The following is a 25318-nucleotide window of genomic DNA, read 5'->3' as shown; positions in this document are numbered from 1 at the left end:
GCCGGCGCCGGGCGGGGGGCGCCGGGCGATGCAGGGCTTCGTCAGGCTGCGGCGCGGCGGCCGCGGGCTGTGAGCCGGCGGGGCTGGGCCGGGCCGGGCCGGGCTGGGCTGGGCTGGGCTGGGCTGGCGACGCGGGGAGGGGAGGGGCGGGCGGGCGGGAGCGTGGCGGAGGAGAGGGCAGGCAGCGGCGGGAAGGCGGGAGCGGGGCTGCCCCGGTGCCCGCCCCGCGCGGGGGGGCCGGCCCCTGAGTGCATGCGGGGCGCCCCGCCGGGCCGCCGCCGGCCCGCCGCCGCCCGCCGCCCCTGAGAGACCGGCGGGGAGAAAGTTGCGGCGGTCGCCCACATGCGCGGCCCCGGCCGGCGGCTTGGGGAACGGCGCCGAGCGGAGGTGGGCGAAGAGAGTTTGAAGCGCTCGCCGGCGGGAAGATGGCGGAGCGGAGCTGAGAGCGGCGCCCGGCGAGCTCGGGCCGCCCCCGCCTTCCTCCGCAGCCCCCCGGACCCCCGCCGGACACATGCAGGCCAAAAAACGCTACCTGACGCTGCTCTCCGCCGGCACCTGTCTCGCCCTGCTGCTCTACCTGGGAGGCGTGCGGCTGCGGGCCGCCCGGCACCCGCCGCCCGGTAGCCGGCATGGCCCGCCCCCGCGCCCCGGCGCCGAGCGGCCCTGGCCCCGCTTCCCCGACGCCCTGCGGCCCTTTGCACCCGCCGAGCGGCCGGGCCCCGAGGGTGGCGGCGGCGGCGGGCGCGTCTCCCCCCGGCAGCGGCGGGACGCCAGCGCCGGCCTCTACCGCGGGCGCCGCTGCCGCATGGAGTCCTGCTTCGACTTCGCCCAGTGCCGGAAAAAACGGCTTCAAGGTCTACGTCTACCCGCAGCAGAAGGGAGAGAAGATCGCCGAGAGCTACCAGAACGTCCTGGCCGCCATCGAGGGCTCCCGCTTCTACACCTCCGACCCCGGGCAGGCCTGCCTCTTCGTCCTCAGCCTGGACACGCTGGACCGGGACCAGCTCTCCCCCCAGTACGTGCACAACCTGCGCTCAAAGGTGCAGAGCCTCCACCTGTGGAACAACGGCAGAAACCACCTGATTTTTAATTTATACTCTGGCACCTGGCCCGACTACACCGAGGATGTGGGGTTCGACATCGGCCAGGCCATGCTGGCCAAAGCCAGCATCAGTACTGAAAACTTCAGACCCAACTTTGACGTTTCTATCCCGCTCTTTTCTAAGGATCATCCTAGGACAGGAGGGGAGAAGGGATTTTTGAGGTTTAACACCATCCCTCCTCTCAGGAAGTACATGTTGGTATTCAAGGGGAAAAGGTACCTGACGGGGATAGGGTCAGACACCAGGAATGCCTTATATCACGTCCATAACGGAGAGGATGTTGTCCTCCTGACCACCTGCAAGCATGGCAAAGACTGGCAAAAGCACAAGGATTCGCGCTGCGATCGAGACAACGCCGAATATGAAAAGTAAGTGAGCGGCACCCCTTCCCCACACGCGTGTTCCCAGGGGCATGCCCCCATCCCCGGCTCCGTGGGGCGGCCCTGGCCCCCGGGCTGGTGTATGCCAAGGCGCTGGCAGCGGCCGGAGGAAAGTCGCGATCTCTCCTTCGGACGAGTCGGTCGCTCCTCCTGTCCCCGGCGAGGCTGCCGGCTGGCTCGGCGCTGCCTTGGCCGGGGCAGCCGGCAGGGAGGCGTGGAAGGGCGGCACGGCGCCCCGCAGCCGTGGCGTTGCTCGCCTGGGGACAGATGACCGGCAGCCGCAGCCCTTTGGCTTCGCAAATGCAGCCAGCAGTGAAGGTGCTGCTGGAGGATGCTCCGGCATCTGGCATTGCCCAGCTTCCTGCCGGTGCCTCTTAGGGTCGATGCCCTGTGCCTTCCCTGTCCCGAGACAAAGTTTGTACGAGTCCTCAGCCCTTCAGTGGGCGTCAGCCCGGCTCCCGCGGTGGGTTGGTTGCTGGGGGTGATGGCTGGGATGCTCTCTCCAGAAACCGCTGCGTGGTGCCTGGCCGACGTCTGTATGTCTCCACAGACGAGGCAGTAACTTGCCTTGCTGTCTTTTTTCTCTTGGTTCACACTGGCACAGCATCAGTAAAGGAAGGAGGAAAAAGAACCGCTGACTGTGTTCACGTCCTCTGTCTGAGTTTCTGATTTTTCACATGTGAGAGGATACACCGGTGGTGTGAGCACCGTGGGTGTTTTCTGTGAATGCTTGATTTCTCGGCTTTTCCCGATTTTTTTTATTTTTATTTGTTGGTAACGTCACTGTGTAGCTAAATTTCATGTCGCTGTGGTGCTACCCCTGTCTCCCAGTCCGCTTTTCAGGTTTGTGTATGTCACTGCCGGGAAAATCGCTTCCTGGGAATTACCTCCAGGACTGCGATGCTGACTAAGCCGTTTGCAACCGATCAGTTCATTTAAATGCCGACCACTGCTACGTTTGCTGCAGAGTAGGTGTCTATATGTGAAGCTTTTCGCATAAGAACGTTTCCCGTGTAGCAGGAGTTAGATGCTGAATTAAACCAGACCAGCCGTATAGCGCTGAGTAGCGCGCGGTGGAGCGGCACTGAGAGCTGCCAATGGCTGGAGGGGTTTGCCTTGCATGGAGGAACGTGGGTGGAAAAATACTCCTGGAGAGCAGTCGGGAAGAAACTACAGCAGCATTAATGCTGATGAAAATTTCCAGCTGGCTGCCTGTTTCTCCACTGAAACTAGCCACGGAGGGTTGGGACAGACCGGGAAGGTCAGCACTGCAACGCTGGGAAGCTGGTGTGTGCCTGGGTGAGCTCTGCTCACCCTCTGGGTACTGTAGATCCGCTGCAGAGGGGGAGAAGGCAGCAGTGCAAATACTTGGTGGACTTTTCATCCCATTCACTTTCAGAAAACTAATGGGCGAGCGATGAAGTGACGCACATGTGGAAGCGATACAGCGGTGGTACCGAGTGATCATTAGAAACACTAAGCTAACCTCGTGTTATTTGTGACCTGGGAGGGAGTCTCTTTCGCTTGTGATCTCCTTGAGGGAGTATTTTTTGGGGGAGGAAAAAGAGAGACCTGACAACTCTATCCTCACAGGCTGTGCTGGTTTTTGGCATAGATCTCAGCAATCGGGGGTAATTTACAGGTAGGAAAAGCCCTGGTTATTTGCTACCTTCTACAGCATGTGTGCTGTTGAGTTGTCATAAAAACAAACATACCTACCTGTGGTTTGATGTTTGTAGGGCCATATTCAATATTTTACAGCTGTGCCATTTGGTCTAATAAAAGATAGACTTTTCCCCGTAAGTTCCGACCCTCCTAAAGTGTATTTGTGTCTTATTTTCTAGCAGGGAGTGTACGTAGCAGCCCTCAGGGGATATGGAAGCACAACCCAACTGCCACCCTGTGCTATTCATACAAAATCCAGACTTGCTGCTAAAATGCAGCCGTAGCTGGAGTGGGGTATGGGGACTTCAGCATTCGTCACAACGCTGCTGTTAAAGACAGGAAGTAAAAAAAGGTGATTGCAGGAAAATAAGATTACTGGAAGAACTGAGGCAGGCTGAGTCCGTGGTCGGGCCGGAGGCGAACAGGCTGGCTCTGACGAACGGCTGCAAATGCCGAAGCTCTTGAACTGGGTGTTTTATCTGAGCGAGCGCACCTGCCGGCGCGGCGCGTGCCGCTGCCCCTTCGTGCGCCTGCTCCCGTGCCGATTCACAGCGAAGTATGCCATCTGCTGATCTCCCGGCACCGTGGCCCGCGGCGGCCCGCGTTCTCCGTCTCCCCCATGCAAGTACGGACCATGCCTGGCGCTCCACTCCCTGTGCAAAATTCCAACGGTCACATCCCCAGGGTAGCGTAACCGTGGTCAGCTGGTTGAAATGCTTCTGTGCCGATGTGTAACCCAGGTGTGAAAGCTGTAGGAGGGACCCCGCCGTTCACCCCACCCAAAGCGGCACCCACACCCGATCGTGACTGAGGCTGTAGTGCTCGGGGAAGAAATGTGTCTAAATGCATCTGGGCCTTGAAAACTGCGTGCAGAGCTGCTCTCATGGGGCTTTGGGGCTTGGATTTAACAATGTGTCCTCAAGGTTTTAATCAAAAAGAAAAATGCATTCTCCAGGATACGTATATTTGTGTATCCATATAGACTCGGAAAAGTCGCATTTCACAGTCTTCTGTGCTGGCTTTCTCATCCTCTGCCATGACACTCGGGCTATTTCGCTTTGTGTGGAAGGCAGGAGCGCTGGCGTGCTGGCCGTGAGGTACTGGTCCTTGCCAGGGAGAAACGTGAATGACTGGCTCTAGGTAGAGGGCTTGCTGAGCCGGGTAGATTAGGTGACCAGATTTAAAACATGGTAATCGTGTCAACAGGGTAGTCATGTAACATTGTGTTATGCTTAGTGCCAGCACATGTTGCAAGCTAGTTGTGATGGGGTTTCACCTACGGCGCAACATTTGGTGTTGGGTTTGAATGAGGTCCGCCTGTCCGCAGGATGCGTTGTTTCCTCTCCAGGAGATTGAAAAAGTGGAGAAAGGTGACTTCTTGACCTGTGGAAAATGCAGAGAGTGTCTTGTTTCATTTGGTGGAGGGAGAGGAGGGTATGCGCTATTTGGCTGTCTCCCTGAATTGTACTGAAAGATCCATCTGTATGTTACAGCTAATTAATTTGCATCCCAGTTATGCATCTCAGCAGATAAAGCTGATGCAGACTGAAATGAATTACATTATCACGATTAGACTACTAGCAAACAGGACATAGAGGAAAACAAATAAAAACTCTTTTTTTAAGTTTCTTTACAGTGCCCTTGACTGTCAAAGTTGGCCTTTGTCACCGAGTGCTGAGGCAGCTGGACTTTCTGAATTCCTCCACAGTAGGATTTTGGCGTCAAGCTTTCTGTTTCACAAGGGGTTAAGTGAATAAACAGTGCTGCTGCTGAAGTTTGAAGACAGCCTCTTAAATATTTAATGACAGTCTAAATATATACATATGTACAATGTGTTTTAAACAAAGGCAGAATTCATGTACAGGCTTAACTGGTTCCAAATAATTACTTTTTGGAAGGTAATATAAATGATTATGGGTACCGAAAGAAATGGAGGAATGCAATGTTCTAGTAAAGCCAGATGCAGAGAAGCGATTTGCACCAAAATGGAGATCTTTCTAGGAAAGTAAATACTGTCTGTGGTGTATCCCCTTGTCTCCAACAACCCTGCCCTTGGAAGTTGGAGAGAGTAGCAATGACGGTATTCAAAAACATAAGGTCTGATCAAAAGCTCATTCGAGGAGGTTTTTTGCTCATATCTGAACAGGATGGCTGAAGTTATTGATGGTAATGATACAAAAGGGGGAAAAAACAAATGATGAACCGGGTTGAGGAGAGTGGGATGGAGAAGGGGAAGTAAGCAAAACATGTATTTTTGGAGAAATGGGAACTTACGGTGAAGGACAACTGGTGTAGCAAGGTGTTCTTTATACACTTAAGTTTTTTGACTAGTCAGTGCTCAAAAAGCCTGCGTGATCAAGACTGATCTGAGAAAGGCAGGCAAAACACACAGGACCTCACAAGGTGGGACTAGTTCTGCAAGAGGAGGTTGCGGGTGAGGAGGAGCCTACGGAAGGAGCTGTGCACAGGTCTGCCTGGGGCTGCTGGGCGCTGGCAGAAGAGGGAGTGAGCGACAGCACGCCGCGGGCTTCTGCCTGTGAGACATCTCTGCAGGGCACGTGATAGCGTTGAGCAGGGTCGTGTGCGTGTAGTTTCACAGGTGAAAATAATCCAGCTGAACATTGTCATTGATCTCCAGTACCTGGTAGGTTTAACTGGTGAGCAGACTGCTAGTGGAACGTGTGCCAGTCACGGCTGAGCCTCCTACCCATGAAAATGCTGTCCTGAGCAAAGGTTACGGGCGTGCAATAGGCACAGAATGGGAAGAAGAGCAACTTTTAGTTTTGCTTCCCTCCCGCCAGGAATAAAATCCGCATATAAAAAAAGAAGTGGTAGAATTAGACACTGAGGGTGACTTTGCCACGCACAAGACCGGCACAAAAACGTGAGGTGAGGCTCAGGCGTGCCCGTCCAGCGTGTGATGATGATCTAGACGCTGCGTGCGCGTGCTTGTGCATGTTTTGAACAAAGGCGAAATTCCTGTATTTTCAGCATACTGAGCTTCAGCATGTTGTATTCAAATACAGATATAAATGCCACACTTAATCAGTTACTGGATTATTTGGGGATTATTTAAAAGCCTTCACAAGTCAGCTCCTTTGCAGCTATTTAGGACGGGGCTGAGAAATCACCCAGGTTCAGGGTGGCTGTTGTCTAGGACATCCGAACTGAGATGGGAACCAGTCCGGGCATCTTGTATATCACCAGGCTGCTCCGGGAGCTTGGATGAAACTCAAGAACTACTGAGAGAGCTTGGGCATTTTCCCAGAGTATCTTGGCTCCTGCAGAGACCTATCCCCACCAGACTGCTTTTTTTATTTTAATATTGATTTTCAAGAAACTGGAAATTTGCCTGTTTAGCAATGTGTTTATTCCAAAATCCAGTAAGCAGGTAAATAACAAAGCTTTAATGTGCATCTGAGAAATATGGGATTTGCTCTATTGTATTCCTCCTCCTGCTCTCCGTATGTATGGCAAAGTGTCCTTAGGTGCCTTTTAAATGCCGATTTAATACAAGTAGTGCCCAGGGTGGGTAGGGACTCCCACCTGGGAGGCTCTGGGCTGATGCTCTGGCAGGAGCTGGGATCAGGGGTGAGGGCAGCATCCCTGAGCTCACAGCCAGTGGTGCAGTCCTCAGCCTGACTGTTTGCACCAGGCTCTTCCCTCTTGGAAAAGGGGTGGAAGAGGGGTGGATGCGTGTGCACGAGCGTGTTTCCCCGTGCGAGCGGTGCCAAGCGCCGCAGCGTGTGTGGCCGGGTGTGTAGGGTCAGGCACTGGCAGAGGAGCCCACCCTGCCCGTGGGCCTTGAACCAGGCACCCTCCTAACCTCAAGTAATTAAGTTTTCTTGTGGGGCGAGTTATTATTATAATTGCTTGCCCCAGGCTTTTCTGCGCCTTTCTGTGAAGCATCTCGTATGAGGCTCTGCGGTGACAAAGCATTGGAGTAGATGGCTGATCTGGTCCGGAGCAGGCGTTTTCTATATGCAGAAATGTAGGTGAGCACTGCTTTCATGGCTGGAGAGGCTTTGCTTTTACTTTTCCTGCCTAGGAAAATTGTTCTAGGATAATTTATTGATAAATAATTATCACTGAAGAGACACTCGGTGATAGAACAGAACTCAAGCCAAAAAATTATCTGAGTCGTCATTTTAATTTTAAGCGGAATTAATCCTGAAACGGGTAGTTTGAAGGGTTTGTTGAACTCAGATCAGAACTGAGCTGAAAGGAATGTTTCCAGCTACCTGTTTGGGCAAGATGGAGCCCTGCCATGCTCCCAGCGAGGCACTCTCAGCAAAGAAGGTGCTGCAGAGCATCCCGTGGTGGCCCTGCCTGCTCACCTTCCCTGGCCAGGTGTATCACAGGGCAAACCCCGACTTCTGCAGGACTTTTTATACCAGCCTAAGGTGAGCTTTGCTGAAACTGCTTCTAAGGGAGAGGGATGGCCAAATTTGGGGTTCTCCTGGGGGCTTGCATGCTGCTGCCTGATGCTCCTCACTGCGTTGAGGGTGTTCCCAGCTGTGCATCTTTTTACATCCATGCAGCTCTGAAGTGGTGCCTCTCCCTGGGAGGCTGGGATTGAATGAGACGTGTTTCAGCTCAAGACAAACCCGAGCAGAAAAGGCTAGTGGTTTGATTCTGCTGAAAATAATCTTTTTGCCCCACATACAGCCCCGGAACAGCCCATTGGAAAGTAAACCGGCAGCCGCTTGCGGGAGAGTGAGGTAAATGAAACTGGTCGGCACGAAGCGCTTATTTACCCAACAGATGTGAGTCAAGAGAATGTGCTGTAATCTGATGATTTCTGTAGTATTATCTGTGATTGTTTTCCCTTTCTCTCTGCCGAGTTTCTTTCAGAAAATCTACAGAGCTTTGAGGTCTTGGGTAAACAAACCAAGTTTTGCTAACCAGAGAAGAATAATCGGTAGGTATGTAGGTGCCTGTCTGGCCTGTGAAGGGAGTGAAGTGCAGCGTTCCGTGCTGCTAAGGTGACTAACTGCTCAAGGACTTGGCTATATCTGGATGGTGATGCAAGATATATGCTCCTGTCTCATGTCGTATGGAGATTAGTTCAGCATGTGGGAATGTGTGAGTATAACTTCAGGTTATATTTAAGGTTTGCAGCTTTCCACATGGCCAAGTATTTTGGGACGTATAGGTTTCAAAACCTTTTCATGGTTTACACTGAGCAGTGGATTTGTTCCTTCTCTTCTGTTCATCCAGCTATGCTGTGCTTTTATGTGAGGTTTTGTGTTGTTCTTTTTTTAATCCAGATTTCAGGAGGAGACAGGACATATGTCATTGCTGTCTTGCCCTTAATTTAGGAGCCTCCTCGGCCAACTGGAAGGAGCATCGGTGCTACGTAATGCTGATACAACTCATCTCCACATCTCTGGAGCAGGCAAGAAGGGAGCTGGGGCAGGAGGGGCCAGAGGATTTCTTCCGCTTATAGAGCATATTATAATTTATAACGGTTGACACCCATGAATTTGAAGAAACTGAAGAGCGTGCTTAGAGCAGTCCCTGTCCTGGTATTGCAGCATGGAGTGGCACGAGGCCGGCAAGGTGGTTTGGAAGCAGAGAGATGGGAGACCAGCATGCTGCGATGGTGCAGGAGAAACTAGTTTAAGGAATGAATTCCAAATGAGAACAAAAGAGAGGAGATTTGTTTCACATGAGAAGAGGGAAGTAATGCTTTAAGAAATAAAGGCCCTGTCTCAGCAAAACGTTGTGCTGCTTTGCTGGGAAAGAACTGTTGTGAGTGCTGCCAGGCTGATGGCTTTCTAAATGCGATCTGACTTCCTGAAATGTTATCTTAGAATAAGAAAACATAAATTTAAGCCAGTCAGGAGGGAGGGTTAGGCCTCCTCAATAGCAAGAGAAAGAAGATGCCATTTTCTTTAAATATCTTGCTTTTTCCCCGCTCGTCTCGACCACTGCCTCTTGCTGAGATTTAGCGTCAGGTTTTTGGGTGGTGTAGTGCTGTCTTCTCGGCAAGGATGCAGCTAGGGTGCTAAGCGGGTGTTCCCTGAAAGGTGGTAGAGTTGGGGTGTTTGTGTTGGCTAAATCAGGCTCCCATTTCATATTCCAGTAAGACAGACTTCTCCATGCTCCTGCAGTCCCTGGGTGAAGTGTGGTGCTGGCTGGGCTGTCCCAGGAGCTCCTGCTTTCTCCTGCCTGTAGCACCTGTGGTCTCGGGACTGCAGTCCGACAGCCAGGATTGCCACTGGCCACCATTGCTATGTTTCCATATGCCTTTAAAATAGGGAAGAACACTTTGCTTTCCCTAAGCATTTTTAGGGGTTACTTTAGTGCTTTGAAATGTTCTAGAGAAAGCGCTATGTAAAACTGAAATATGATGCATTAATGGTTTCTGTATCCCCTTCTCAGGAAGCATCAGTGAGTGTAGGTCTAAATTGTGACTTTCCAATAAAAGATGATAGTTGTCAGATGCCGCACAGAGCAGCTCTTCTGTGTGTGTGTGTGGGGGGGGGAAATCCCCACAACAGATTTTTTGGGATTTGACACTTGTCCTAGATCAGGGTATGTGGTCATGTTCGATACATGAGCCTTTTAACTCCTTGCTTCACTCAGGTGCTACCAAAGGCCACCACTTTTCCAGGCACTGAAGCACTGCCGTTTCTGATGGATACTCCAAGAGCTCTCATGGTGCAATTAGCAAATTCAGTAAAGCTCTTCTGCTTTAAGTTGACTTTTCCCCGCCAAGATGGTTTCTAGTCCATAAATACACGAAAACAAAATAATTCCTGTGTTTCTAAGTGAATTTCTCCTTCGTTCACTTTTTTCCTTCTAATATACTCTTTGTGTTTGTGAATGAAACAGAATTAGGGCTAATTTAGTTGATTGGCTGCAAAACAAAAGTATTCAATGCTAAGAATGGGAAATGAGAAGGCCTTGCTGGAATGTTACTTCTTTGCATAATTGTAATAGATTATAATTATACAGTTGGGTGTTTAACAGTGGATTTGCTGTGAACACGGTCATGGGAAATGTCTCGTCGCTCACTCGTGTCGGTTTGAGTCCCGGCGCGGTCCCGTCGATGGCGGTACCGGCATCGCTGGCGACATTTTCTCTTTGAGCAGGATGGCGTGTCACAGAAAATGCTGTCTCCAGTTCCCCTCCCCGCTCCTCCCACAAAATCGCCGCTGGTCGATACAGCCATGTCAGACTGTTGACACAAACCAATAAGATCAATCATTCTTCAGCTCCTAAACAAAATTGAGAGCGCGATGCTGACGGGCTGCGCGTGGCAGTATTGGCAGTGATTCCTAAATGGAAAGTGCACACAGTAACATTTGCAAAGCGTGCGTGGGGGACCCTGTCCCGCCCATAATTAGTTCTGCGAGGCCGTGAAAAGGAGCATGGTATAAATCATTTCCTACAGCTGCAATATGTGTTATGACCCCTACAGCCATCAGGCTGATGGAGAACATCTCCTGCCCAACAGCAGTACTGGAGAGGGGTGAGCGGGCAGTTTGGTTAGGAATCCTGATTTTCTTAATTCTCCTAGAAGATCTTGACTTCTGATACTGTTTTTTGCCCGGCAAATAATTGCAGACATTTTACCGCAATACTGGCGATCCCGGTGCATTCGAGTGGTTCAGTGTGTAACTGCCAGAAAGCCCATCAAAATTTTAGTTGCTGTAGTCTGCAAGAGTAGAATCAGAGGCTGTTTCTAAAAATCAGAACCTTTATCTGAAGGGAAGGACAAATCTTTGTTTATAATGTCTGAATTTCTATCTCTGAAGGCTTGTGCGGGTGTGTCTGCTCATAGACTCAATCAGCTGCTTCAGGAAGATAAACACATAAATGTTTCATCTCCTCGATTTGCCACCAACCATTGTGCTGGGTGCTAGCTGATTTTTTCTTTAATTAAATATAATTTATCTAATCCTAATGGGAAACATAATTACAGGATTTATTTTTTAATACTGTGATTTCAGAATTACTTTATAAAGAAGAGTAACATTTTCCCCTTAAGGGCTGTTTAAAAACAAGCAAATAAAATAAAAAAAAGCAAACTACATTTTGCTAAAAGTAATAAATCTCAGACAATAAGAGTATAAAAAGCATCTGATATGTTGGAGCTGCAATAAAGCTGAAAGTTAATGATCAGTAAGTTGGTGCTGCAAGAGAGCAAATGCATTGTGGATTTGAGGAGACGCCTATAGCTTATTGAATGTCAGCAGATTTTGACGTAAGCAGAAGAAAACCCTCATCAGAAAATGTAAAACAGTGCAACCTGCAGTTGGAAGATCCAGTTCCACAAAGGATGTGGGAACCATGTGTACAGTTGAAACGTAAGAAAGTGCTTTGCAAGATCAGGGTCTGAAATTGCATGCCAAACTCCTTTAGTTTCTGATCGGAGGGATTTAAAGGTTTCGGTAAGGCATGACTGTAGTCTCAGGGAGGGATTTATTGTGCTGTAAACCCTTTGCATGAGAAGGTATGTATGACTGTTTAAAATAATTTAAAACAAATAACGTCCCTTCACCCTCCCACTCTGCCTCACGCTTTTTCCCCTAAAACTGAAAGGTAAGGCTACTACTTGAATTGTAATGGAATAATATATCAAGTGAGTGATCACATCAGGCATGGACACTTACCAAATCACAGCGAGATAACTGTGAATAACTCTCTAGTTTCAACAATTTGCATGGCCATTAACAATTGATGGGTTTCCCTTAGAACCGCATTATCTATGGCAGCGGGATCTATTCCCGTGCACCGCTCCTGCATACTAAGTGCCAGAGAAATTCTCCGAAGTGAATGTAATAAAAAAAATCTGATAGCAGCAAGGTGAATGAAGCAGGTAGGAATTTCAAGGCGACAGTTTTTGAAGGTGGGTAAGTATTTCAGGTGATTGTGCGTTTTCATATCTGCTCTTCTTTCCTTCCTTGCCTATTTTTAACTACAGTTCTGCAAGTTTTTTAATTCGAGCTGGTATTAGGTTTCCCTTTACTGCTTGGCATTGTCTCATGCTCTGGCATGTGGATCATTTTAAACAATATTTTAAAATATGTTTTGTTTTAGTTTTGAATTGGACACGTGTTTCAAGGAGCTTTTATACATATTTGACAAAAGATAAAACTGGTGCTAAATTTAGCAGTCCTGCATTGCTGGGTGGCTTTTTTATGGGAGTGATTTTGAGAAGGTGTCAAAGATGTGCTTTCCTTATGAGAATCATCCCACCATTTTAGTAAACATGCGACACATCCCTTATTTCCAGCGCTTTCATCTCTGGCTGACGGCACATCAGACCTTTCCAGATGCCTCCATCAAGTTGACTTTTCCAGCCCCAAATCTCTTTTCTCTCTCTCTGTTTATTTCTCTTTCTTGCTGTCTTCCCTCTCCCCCTTTCTTTTCACAGTGCTGTTGTTGTGGTGAGATGAAAGCGACTGGGGGAAGCAGTGGCAGAGAGAGCTGGGATAATCAAAGTGCGCGGGCGGCTGGAGCTGTGTGAAGGCGGGTGGGTGACACATCAAAGTCGGTGGGTGTGGGCGCTCCCTGCTCTCGCTTCTCCTCGCAAATGACCCCCCTGCCGTAAACAGAGTTCCTGGGGTTAATTTGTGAGCTCACACGTACACGAATGCGATGGCTTTTCTACGCCCTTCCCAACATTTAATTGCAGAGAATGGTAATAAAGCCTTAGCTTTTTTCCTTGGAAGTTGGCTTCTGTAGACATGGAGGGTTAGGAAGTAAGTGCCTGAGTTGTTGATGGTGGGAGGTGGTCATTCAAGTACTACTATTTGCTCTGAAGGTGTCAAAAAATCATTGTGCTTTGCACCTGCCAACTCTTGCAGGACTCTTCTTCGCTGCCCTCAGCTCACTGGTGCCCATTTGGTTACTGCCACTGAGGACCAAAACAACCAGTGGAACCATTAGGACACACATCTCTCTTTTGTGCCTTGAAACATCAGTGAACTGCAGTGAAAACAGGTTTTCAGCTTTTGTTCTCTTAGCTGTTTCTGGTGACCTGTGATAATAGTTCTTTCTAACAAAAAGGTTTTTACTCTTCTTTACTTTTTAATGAAAAATCTTTCTGACATAGGTCGTAGTAAAATACTTAATGGTGAGATCGTCTGTGTTGTTTGGGTATAAAACTGGAGATCTAAGGATTTAGAGATATTGATGTGATCCCAGGTTGCCCTGTTGGTGTGGTTACTGGTTACAGCAATAGTTCTTACTTTCACTTCAGTCTCAGGGTAACCGTGTTTCACAGTAATCAATGCACTGATTACTATAATTGCATTTTGTGGTGCTGTGGTCTTATAATTAACTGACTGGACTAATAAAGCGTGGAATCTAATGAATATTCATAAAAAAACATCATTAGGAAGTAGGTTGAGAATATGCATCAGTGGAGGATAATGGAGGAGACCTGTCCTCAATTTCAGTAATTATGGTGGAAACCTGGAAATGGACAGCAAAGCATGGAAACCATCCCTCTGCTACTTACTTTGTGTTTACTGCTGCATCATGTCTTTAAAATCTCTCTTAAAAAAAATCTTTCTAGAAGAAGGCTCCCCACTGCAATGAGATCCTGTGTATGCAATTTCAGTCTCTTTTGCAGAACATTAAAGCATTATCAGGCATGATGTTGAAAACCGGATTTACAATGTAGTCCTTAAGTAAGAAGTGTGTATTGTCACCCCGTGATTGGATCTTAATGCAATTAAAATGAAAAAGGAAACCACCATTGAAAAGGGGAAATAGGTTTCCTAGTGGTGCCTCTGGGGAGGGGATGGCTGGCTGACATCTGGCGGTTGCTGGAAAGTTGGCTGTGTTTTGCTGTCCTTGAGGAGCTGTGTCCCCTTTCTGCTGTTGCACGGGGCGTGCTTTGCGTGCCTCCCTCCGGTTGTGTCCCCGTGGTTCGGATGCGTGTCCCTCGTCTCAGGCATGGGATCCGGTCCTGCACGCTCTGTCAGGCCGTTTGGGAGCATGTTATATGGGTCTGGCAAGTTTGCAGTTGAACGATCCAGCCCATTTTGGATGGTTGCTTTATTTTAAGGTCGCCAGAAATCCCTTTTACACCTCCTTGCCTTCTCTCCCCTCATCTTTAAGCTCCTTGACTCTTAATTACAGATTTTCCTGGCTGAGTCTATATGCGTCTCTTTTATGGAAGTAGCATTAAATCCTGCTGCCTCCCCCCTCTTTTTTTAAGCTTTTGGTTATCTGCGAAGTTTGGTATTAATTTTTCAGGGAAACATGTAGGTAAGGAGCCTTGCTCAGAGAGCACCAGCACTAAGCGATTGGCTCATGAGTGGCTGCTCTTGCAGCAGAAGCTCCAAGGGGAGAGGGTCTTTCACCAGCTACAGTTCAGGCATTTGCGTCCTGCCTCCTGGTTTCAAACAGTATTAATTTTTATGTGTTTATTGTGTTTAATTAAAAGCAGGGCTGCTTACAGCAGTGTTTGAAGAGATTCCTCCTCCTCCCCCCCACCCCAAATGCAACAAATAGGCATCTGGTATTTGTTTTGTATAACACAATCCTCATAAAATGAAGAGTAATAAAACATAATTATCTGTAAAGGCTTGCTTTATAAGCCTGAGAATGAGCTTGTTTCTGCTTTGTTTTGGTCTATTTGTAAGATAAAGGATGCCTTTGTATGGTTCTAGCCCCTCTCCTGATTAGTAGAGAATGGGTTATTACAGTGCTTTAAACCCTGGTGTGTAAAGGTGTAAGGTAGTGTGAGTGTGTGCTGGTTTTGGCTGGGATAGAGTTAATTTTCTTCACAGTAGCTAGTGTGGGGCTATGTTTTGGATTTGTGCTCAGAGCAGTGTTGATGGTGGAAAGCTGTTTTCATTATTGCTGAGCAGTGCTCAAGGCCTTTTCTGATTCTCATCCCATCCCACCAGTACTAGGCTGGGGCTGCACAAGGAGTTCGGAGGGGACACAGCTGGGACAGCTGACCCCAGCTGACCAAAGGGTTGATACTGTATCATGTCATGCTCAGTAATAATAGCTGACGGAAAGGAGGAGGAAGAGAGGGACTTTTGGGACTACAGAGTTTGTCTTCCTAAGTAACTGCTACGTGTGATGGAGCTCTGCTTTCCTGGAGATGGCTGAACGCCTGTTTCCCATGGGAAGGAGGGAATGAATCCCTTGCTTTGCTTGCGTGAGTGGCTTTTGCTTTACCTATTAAACAGTCTTTCTCTCAACCCACAAGTTTTCGCACTCTTACCCTTCCGATTCTCTCCCCATCCCGCTGGCAGGGATCGAGCGAGTGGCTGGGGTTAAACCATGGCAGAGTGCAAGCACAGGACAGCACTGCTGGATCTCTAGGGGTGGGGAAGAGGCTTTTTGTGTTCTTCATGGAGAATTTTTCCTTCCAAACAATGGATTTTATTTGAAAGCTTTGGTAAAGTAAGAAGCAGAAATATCTGTAGGGTACATGAACGAGACTGGTGTTTCTGAGCTGTGGGCATTAAATTGGGTTTGAGCCCTTTCAGCTTATCCTTATCGTCGTAAAAGATGGTGATGTACATCCAATTGTTTATGCTTGGATGCATGTGAAGACTCTTTGATTTGGCCCTCGTTGCTTTCTGACAGATCTTAACTGCTGCCGTATTTTCATCTCTTTGGAGCGTTGCTAGCGTGGTCCATCTCCAGTCTGGTCACTGGGACGCACAGTGATGGATTCAGCAGTTTTAAACAGATAATGACACTCATTTCACCTTAGATTTTCTGTTTGCTCATTGTTGATAGGGCAGTATGCCTTTTTGCTTCCCTTTGGTCTGCTGTAACCCTGCAAAAGCCTTTCCCACTGCCACGTCTGCTAGCGGTTGTTGTTTTTTTTTTTCTGGGAAAAAGTGGAAGTAGATCATTTAAACCAATTAGATATTAAAGTGAGACATGCTAGTGGCTTATGGCTATTCTGTTTGGTATGAGAACCAAATCCTCTTAGAAGACTCACGGTGGAAGCCTGTTGTTTGTTTATTTTTCTTTAAAATAGTAATAAGCAAAAATCCACTTTTTCGTAATGAAAAAAAGCTGTAGGGCTGCAAGGCACCTTCAACTCTGGCATGCTTTGGAATATGTTTGCTTCGACCCTACTCTTCTTTGCACACTTAATTAAAGTGATAGAAGAGGAAATACAGCTTCACTCAGCTTTTATGTGAATTGTAGCCTTCTCAAAAGCAGATATGACTTAGGTATTGCTTTCTCTCTGCAAGACAAGCCTTGTAATTTTGAATCTTGATTAGCAGCTGCTTTTGTTCTTCTGTGAGTGTCGGAAACAATGGGGTTGGGAGCACTAAACGAATTGCTAAACGATACCCTCGCAGGGAGAGAAATCTCCTGTCTCAAAGCACCTCTCTCCCTGCATCTTCCGCTCCGCAGAAAGGCTGCGATGGTGCAGCCCCGGGCGCAGCGACCCGCTGCTGGGGCTGGGAGATGCTCCCGCAGCCAGCCCTGCTTCCTGGGCAGCAGCACCTGGACACGGCCATACGCTGAGCTGCTGCTTTGCTCTGTGTTGGAATCCTTTCCTCAAAATACGTTTTCCTTGAAATATGTTTTTCTTGTCATCTGGTCTGGGAATACTGGTGTAATGAGCACATTGCTGGCTTTAGCTGTTCCTAAAAGCGCTGTTGTGGCTGCCCTGGCTCTTTAGCCAATGGATGGCCAGCAGCAGCAGAGAAGGTGTTAGGAGGCACCCAACAGCCTTGTGTGAGCTTATGTTACTTTCCGTGGCCACAAGTCTTTGATCTTTTCAAACTGAAGCCTGCCTTCCTCTAGAGAAGCAGAGGATGGGTGCCAGGTTGCAGGCTGATGTGTAAATGTCTCCTTTTGCAGCAAAGTCTCATGTCACATGTGAGCCTAATGTGCCATATGTGTCAGAGGCTGCAGAGTCCAGTTACAAGTCAAATAGTCTGAGATGTTTGACACCCTCCCCCGACTACATAATGTTCCACTTAGTTTTTCGTGCAAGGTCTGGAATGCATCTTTCTTCCTTATTTGTTTTTTCCATTGCTTCTCTCATATGTAGAATCAGGAGATATCTCCCTGGAAAGTCTACTGGTCCTTAATTAATGTCTGCAAAATGTTCTGAGACCAGTGTTGCTTTGCATTCACAACAACAGAATTGAATTTAAAAGTTTGGGTAGCTACTGATTCAGCCTCTTCACGTCTCCAGAATAAACAGTTTTCACTTTACCAGTGTAAATGTGTGTCTGGGGAAACAACCCCCACCCCAAGCCATTAGCTTCAGTCCTACTATCAATGTGACGTGGACTCGTTATTTGTTCTCTTTCTCATTGTGTGCAGAGTAGTAGCATTGGGTGCATTTTCTTTTAAATGTGACATAAAGTGAAATCCTGTTATTTGCACACATTCTGTGGCACTTGTCTTCAAAGTATCTAGGCAACCTTTATGTAGATGACACTTTTAACTCAAACTCTTCCATCATTATGAGTGTGGTCCTGTGAAAAGATGTCGGGTGAAAAAGGGAGGGAAGAAAGAGCTGGCTTGAACTCATATTGGGCAGCTTGAGTCTCTTGTGAGACTCTTTGTAGGAAGCACAATACACTGAAGATCTCTGCTCCCATACACTTAACCCTCTATTTCAAACTAGTCCATGTTTTTTCTTTGAGCTTGGGCAGGTAGAGAGATCTCCTGGCTCTGCTGGAGCTGATGGTAGAGCTGCCACGAAAGGGGATTTCAGGGCTTCTATAATCCGGTGCCCAGTGGTGGACTCCCTTGTGTGGTTCTCTGCTCCAGGCTCAGCAGGATGAGTGCTCCAAAATGTCTGCAGCTGCAGCCCTGGGAGGTGTGTGTGTTCAGAAAGCTTTTGAGTTCAGCTGAATGGGTGGCTCGAAAGACCTGAAGAGGAAGCCGCCATTGCTCTGTTAGTTTGCTTTGAACTCTCCCAAAGGAAGAAATAAGGATTACTCAGAGGAGATAAAAGGCATGTCTGTAGGGTTAGATGTGGCCATGGCCTGCCGACGTTCCAGATGGAGCAGGAGTCGCTACCACAGCGATGGGAGCTCCGATTGGGAATTGATCTCTGAAGCCAAAGCCACTCAGATAACGCTGCATGTGGAGCAATGTGGCCTCAGACTTTGTGGCAGGCTGGCTTCTGTCTCTTAGAGCAGTTCTGGCTTTGTTGGATCGAGAGAACATCTTCCAGGCGGGAGGCAATGCCAGCATCAACGCCACACCATGTGCTGTGGCTGGTTTGGCAGAAATGTGATTTGTGTCCTTGTATTTCATGCTAATTAACCTTGGGCTGCCAGATGATCAGCAGTGTGCGCATTGGTATGAAGGAGTACGTCAGTGGTGTAGGTCAGTGTAGTTGGCCTGTGGTTTGATCAGAAAACTCATACTTGTTTGCATAACCCTGTTCAGCTGTGGTTCGACAGCAGTGGTTATCTTGGTTATCTCGTTGTCATCGGTCGAGGATGGGGCAAGCCTCATGACCCTGGCCCATGGTGCGGGGTGGATGGTTACTACCACTCTTGCATTGGCACTGACACTGCTCTGATCCTGTGGCTGGGATATTGTGCTGGCTTGGCAAGCTCAGCTGGCTCCCTGGCGTGGGGAAAATGCATCTGGACAAACACCGATGAGTGCAAGGAAGAAGGTGGGAACGCTTGGATGGGGCAGTTGTGGAGGACAGGGGGCATTACCTGGGTGTCCCCAACAGAGACCGGGTAAGGCTGTTGTAGGTCTGTCATCCAGGTGTAGCAGAGCTGGACTTTGGTCTCTAGCAGTAGAGGGGAATTTTAGGGAAAATCCTTAGTGTTGATGAGCAAATGCAGCCAGGATCAATTGCCTGCATACCTTATGATCCATTAATTGCAATTAATTTCGCTTCAGTTATAGCTTTTTGCTGTAAGTCTTTGGCCAAACCCATTGCAAGGGAAAGAAAAGATTTTTTGTTTTGTTTTGTTTTGGTTTTTTTTGCTATTAGATGGAGAAGCCTCTGCCCGTTGCTGGAGTCCTTTTTTAATGGTAGAATTCAACATCTGACCAGACATCCCTGCTGCCTGGAAAAACCCCACCTTGGTTGTGTGATCTACATGGACTGTGGCTGATGGTTGTGTAACACAGAACATCAAGCCCTGCGTTTTCTTTAATTAGCCCATGGATTTCTTACGGAAAACACAACAAAACCACTCCCTCAGCCCCTCAACAGGCAGCATGCATAAATCTTGCTTTGGCCCCCTTGCTCTGGCCTGGTGCTTTTCACTGCATGATGTGTTCCCCATCCATCCAACTCTAAAAGGATGGGGCGTTCAGAGGACTGATACCAGAAGACTGGGGCTGTGATGTGGGGAGGTAAACTGTTGAGTGTCAGTGATTTACATTTGCTGGGAGGCGATTCCCTTGGGCCCTTGTTGAATTCACAGCATCAGCCCAAATATCCGTGACTGCATCTTTCTGCATGCAGTTGGACTGGCCCAAAGGAGGAGGCCGAGCTGGAGGCAGGAGGGATAGGAGGCACCGTAGGCCAGTGTCACCCCAAATGCTGGGTTTTGGAAAACCATAGCCCCAGACAGGTCACCGAGGTTGCCTGGGAAGTCAGTGCAGGGCAGAAACCAAAGCTCAGGTTTCTCAGACTCCTGTTGCTGGATCCCCTTCCTCATCCTCACGTCACCCCTCTGGTCTTTATCAGTAGCTGAGCCTGAGTGTCCAGCAACAGTAGGACAGTGAGTGTAGCTGTTTCTTAGGGGATGCTGAAAGGGAAAAGTTGGGAATGGCCTGGACCAATATTTACAGTGTGGGGAGGAAGCAGCCAGGTATGTGTTTGGATGCTTTAAGTGGTAAACGAAAACTTCCTGTTGCAAGGCAAGACAACTCTGTTTGTAGCCAGAGGTTGGTTTGTTTTTTGATTTTTTTCTGCTGCACAGAACAGTGCGATTCCTTGTGAGGCTCGTGGGGGCAGCGGGCAGGAATCGCGTGCGCTAAACTGAAAATCATACTGTAACTGGATACAGTGCGTGGCATTGCTAGTAATGTGTACATAAATAGCGACTCCAGCACTCAGCTCTTCGGTGGAAGACAGGTCTTCTATATTTATCAGGTTTTGCTATTTTTGTAACATGCCATGTTACACTGTTGTTAAGAAAAAAAATCCATATTGGTTCCTAAGTGTTATTGTTGCCTCATTCTGGGATCAATTGTACCAGACCTTTTTCATTGACTCTGACCTCACCGCGTTTAAATAGCTGGAAATGAAAAGTATTTCTTGTCTACAGGAGCATAGAGACAGTGTCGTCCAAATTTCTGTTGATGGTCTCCTTTTCTGTAGGATTGCTTTCCTCTGCTTGGAGAGAGGTTGCCCATTTCCTACTGAAGCCACCCTATGGATTCCCTACGGCACCAGGACGAGAGTCCGCAAGGAGGACTTGCTTGCAGAGACAGCAGGCAGCTCCTCAGCTCACCGTGCCGCTTGACTGATTGCAGTGAAGCTGGCAGGGTCAATTAGCAGAATAATAAGTCTTTGGAGCCTAAAGAAATAGAATATATACTTTCAAAAATGCATTCTTTTAAATAGTACCTGTCTCATAAAAGAGTGAAAATAGTTTTTACTGTCTTTTTAGACATAGCACCAAAGTAAAAAACAGAAAAGCCAGTCTGCTGTGCTGTGCGGCGCCATAATAGAACTGAGGGGTTTGTTTTCCCCAGCTCTGTTTCAGTTGAGCAATTTTGCTGTACATTAGCTTCTTTGTCTGAAAGATGGGATTACTGAATTTTTAGAAGTGCTTCATGATCCTCAGATTAAAGGTATCGCATAAAGCTACTTCTGTTCCTAAATGGGGGGTTCGGGTTAGCTTTTGGTAATATTTTATGTGTATATAAAGCTGTGCTTCTTCGTGCGGAAAAAACAGCATGGGATATTTCCGATTTCTTTTTTCAGATGAGGTTTTGTCTTTCCATGGCCACATCCAGAGCTATATACGAGTAGCCTTCGTGGTTACTTAGGAAATGGTGAAAGTCTAGATTTTTTTTTTTTTGTAATGGGCTCTATGCTTCCAGGCAGACTGATTATTTCAAGTTAAGGGACTTAGTAAGACAGGACTGGTGAGACAGGAAGGGCGTGCTTGATAAGTCTTATTGTTGATAGGCCAGCTGTATGTGTAACCTTGACTTCGTTCCTCTCCTACAAAAACGCTAAAACCACCGTCTTGGACCTCACGATTAATGACAGATTTGCCTGTAATAAGGATGCTGCTGGTAAGTATCCCTGTGCAGTGATACTTCTTTATTTGACCTCATGTCTGTAGGTTGGTCACAAAAGCTGAGGTGGATTTTGACTCCTCTAATCTTGACTTACTTGCTTAATTACAGGGCAGTCAGAGTCAAGCGGATAGCATTTCGGGTAGTTGGTGTGGAGAGTAAAGCGACATGGTAAACTGAGCCCTGGTGGTTCACTCGGGACAGTGTGGTGGGTTGTTATTACGTTATGGTGGGAGAAGCTGCCAAGTGAATGCTACTGTACAATTAAGTGGGGCTGTTAATGGCATGACTGAGGCAATTCATTTATGACAATGGTGTATTCTTGTATCTGCTTTCCCTTACAACTGCTGGGTGAAGATACTTAGGGGAAACAAGACCAATGGGAAGAAGGGAGGAGGAAAGGAGACTCTGAAGATCTGTTGCAGATGCAGTGACTTTATTTAAGCTTTTGTTTCCTGAGTCATCTGAAACGCAGCCGTTTCCCAGACGGGTTTTATGGGAACCTGGCAGTTCGCTGTCAGAGCAGCGTACGCCTGACGAAATTTCTTCATGTAGACACTGTTTCTGTGCATCTGCTTGTTTGGCGAGCTGGAAAGAAGTGGAGGAAAGGACGGAGTTATTTCTGTCAGGTGGAGGCTTCTGCACGAAGGGACCATATCAAGGCAACGGGTGTCCTTTGCCAGAGGATATTCTGAGTTACTGGTGTTCTCAAAGGCAAAGAGCAGTAAACTGCACGGGCGTTTGAGATAGAAAAATGCATAGATAAAGGTGCCATCTTTGGGGTTTCAAAGGAAAGCCAAAGTGAAGAGCTGGAGGCTGCAGGCACTGCAGTATTTTCTGAAGTATAGATAAAGCTGTTGTCTGACCCATTTCTGTTTACGATTATCAGTGTCTTTGTTAGGAATTAGTCTGTTGCTGGACCTTGTAATTTTTAGAGTTAGGGGAAGATAATAAAGAAGACCCTAAAGCAACCTGCTGTTAGAAAGCAGTAACAGGAGTGGCCTAAAAAGAAAGCAATGTGCATTTTGTTTTAAACAGTAAAATATAGCCCTGTAGTAGGGGGTATATTCATGAGCAAGGTTGTGAAGGTCTATGCTTCCTACTATAAAAAAAAAAAAAAAAGAAATAAAAAGGATCTCTGGTTGAGCTGTGACGAGGTGTGAGAGGTGGCTTCTGCCCTGCCAGGGTGGCTCAGCTTCAGGGCTGGATGGGTACCAGGTGAGACGTCTGCTGGGCATCAAGAGAAGCAGAGCAAGCTTCAAAGAGATATCAAGGAGATAAATGTTGTCTGTGAAAGCCCAAGGATGGAAGGAGGGGGAAAACTAAGAATTTGCAAAGCAGCACTATATTATTCAGTGCAACAGCTTTTTCTTCCGTCCCAGCTCTATTTCTTCCTGTACATATTTGCTAGAAGTAGGGTTACACTGTTTTGGTTTGAGGCGAGGCGGTAAGAAGGTTACTCTCAATTTTTCACGTGAGAGATAAACTGTAAACCACATGGGCAACCACATAGTTGAAACAAAGGCAACTGTAGCAGAGCTGCTCACCATGACGTGAAACGCATTCACGTTGACCTGGAGAGCTTCTAGTGTGAGGGCATTTGTGTCTGGCACCCTGTGTCAAAACCAAACCAAATCTGAGAGCTGGCAGTGCCTGATGGTGCACCACAAGCACGTGATTTCAAAGCACAAACCTGGTGTGAACTCACTCCACTGATCCAAATTTCCTTAGAAACCAAAACAAACCACCGAAGTGTGATGACTTGAGGTAGATCTGGCAGGGTTTGTTCTGATCCAGCTGTCCACTGGGGCATCCTCTCTCACATCAGGTACCTTCTCACCTTCTGAAACTGGAGGCGGAGGGGACTCAGCTGTTGGGGAGATGCCTTCCCCACTGCAGGCTCCCCAGGCGTTGCAGCTGGGCCTTGAGGAGAGCCCAGGGCTGACAGGGCCCTGAACTTTAGCAGATGGCTCTGGTTTAAAGAGCGAGATTTTCTTTTAAATGTGGTAAGAGTGGTGTGCAAGACGTGTTTTTAAATAGAGTATGTTTGTCTTGTGTCCCTTCAGCAGAGAGTTTATGTCTATGTAATGACTTGAGTTCAATTGTCTTATTTTCTGTTTGCCCACTATTATTCAAATGTTATGTTACATGCTTACGTGTTTTGGTGGTTGTTTTTTTTTTGTACAAAGAATCAAGTGCAGTTGCATTGGGAAGCAGTTGTTGCGGTGGTATTTGAGATGCTTTGCTGCTACATGGGATGGGAGATGCAGGCAGAGGAGCGGAGGCAGTGCTGGTGTGGGCAGGGAAGAGGTGCCGGGATGGGCAGCATTGTGCTTCTGGAGCCCATCTGGAGGAGGTCCTGGTGCACCCGCCGCTCGACGCTGTTGCACCAGGAACTTAACGGTGGTTGAAGCTTCACCACAAATGATATCTTGGAGGGAAGGTGTAAAAGATGAGGCATTGCCTGCTTTCGGTTCCTGGGCAAGGGATCAAGTCAGGCAGCAGCCCAAGGCTCAACTTCTGGAGACTGAAACAGCCAAAGGTTGTCATCTTTTGTGGTATTAAAATGCAAAATGTCTCACAACACCAAGGTTTGTCAAATGCTGAGGCTGGAGGATGCTGGGAAGTGCTAAGGTGACTCTGTGTGTGCGTTTGAGTAACATTCTCCTCCTGTCCTTTATGGGGCCAGTGTGTGTGTCTAAGTACTTGTTATTGAAATAAACTCTGAAGCATGTTTGGATGCCATGTCTGACAAACAGTGACTTTTTGTTCCTGATCACAATTGCTGTCTGCGTTTTTACTCCACTTTTTTGTTTTTGATAATATCACAAAGGCTGATCCAACACACAGTGCACGTTTCCATCGTTGAATTATGCCCTGGAAGTTTTGACCTCTAGCATTTCACAGTAGCTTGTAAATTATGTATGGAAATGTTCTGTATTGTTACTGTATGAAGTCCATAGAGATGGGGTGTCCGAGTTGCTCGATTTGGTACCGAGCTTGGGAATGTTTCCCTGTTCCTCCCAAAACTCACAGCATCATGCTATTTTACACTCGCTTATTGTAGTAAAGATAAAACTTTTGTCTGTGCATGCAGAAAACCTGGAGTTGCTCTTAGCCAGATTAAAATAATGGATCACTTGAAAGAATATTGCCTAGTATTTATTGCTGCTCGCCAGAGGATAATTTCAATAGGAATTTATCATATTTATTCAGCAGCAGACTAATAAATTCAGATTTGTTTAAACAAAGACTCGAGGAAGAACCTGCTAAATGCTTACGGTTATATTCATTGCAGGCATAAGCTACTCCATTTCACTCAATGTACTTGTACCTGCTTATGTCACCAATTAATTTGGCTCTTAATATCTTATTTTCAGCACTTTACTTTCTTTCCCCTGGGTGCTGCAAGTCATGTTCATTCCTGATGCAAGTCTGTTGAGGATAATGGCATCTCTGATGCTTTCTGGCTTTGGATCGGTTTGATTTGTTGTTGTGGCAAAGTCTAGCGAAAGAAAAACACTATTGCAGGAAAGAATGATCTAATATGCTGGACTCGAATCCGGGAAGGTCTTGAATACGAATTCTCCTGTGCTGTGTTTGTGGCTTTGAATAGTTCAGCCGATCTGTCTTTTTTCCCTTACTTTAAACCCAGGCTCAACGCTTACCATGTGAAATGTTCTGCTATTTAGTTTTCTGTTCAGTGTTTGTGTGAGGAAGGCACATGCAAGTCTGTTAGTAGTTTGAGGTTTTTGTTGGAGATATTCTAAAAGTGAAGAAACCAGAAGGGAAATTGATGGCCAAATGATGTCTGGGAGCACACATGGAACAGGTGAAGGGTACATCTTGACCTAATATGAGCACGAAGCTACATGGTGCTCTAGTATGCCTTGCACTACTTGTATTGGCATTACTTCAGGAAGCCACATGGATGCTCTTAAAAATAAATGCTTTTAACAATAAAAACTTTCA

The 25318-nt window shown here is 47.4% G+C and overlaps 1 protein-coding gene across 1 annotated transcript in view; it reads left to right on the top strand.

Moving 5' to 3' along the window:
• The first annotated feature begins 511 nt into the window (after nucleotides 1-511).
• The window catches only part of EXT1 (exostosin glycosyltransferase 1), a 185352-nt gene continuing 160545 nt past the window's right edge, over nucleotides 512-25318 (top strand). Inside the window, 2 exon segments of the mRNA XM_086609534.1 lie at nucleotides 512-838; nucleotides 840-1471. Of these exon segments, the coding sequence (XP_086465660.1) occupies nucleotides 512-838; nucleotides 840-1471 (959 nt within the window).

This window comes from Tauraco erythrolophus, chromosome 3, assembly GCF_009769465.1.
Source record: "Tauraco erythrolophus isolate bTauEry1 chromosome 3, bTauEry1.pri, whole genome shotgun sequence".
NCBI lineage: Eukaryota > Metazoa > Chordata > Aves > Musophagiformes > Musophagidae > Tauraco > Tauraco erythrolophus.
Note: the sequence above shows the minus strand (reverse complement) of the source record. Positions and strands in the feature narration are given on the sequence as shown.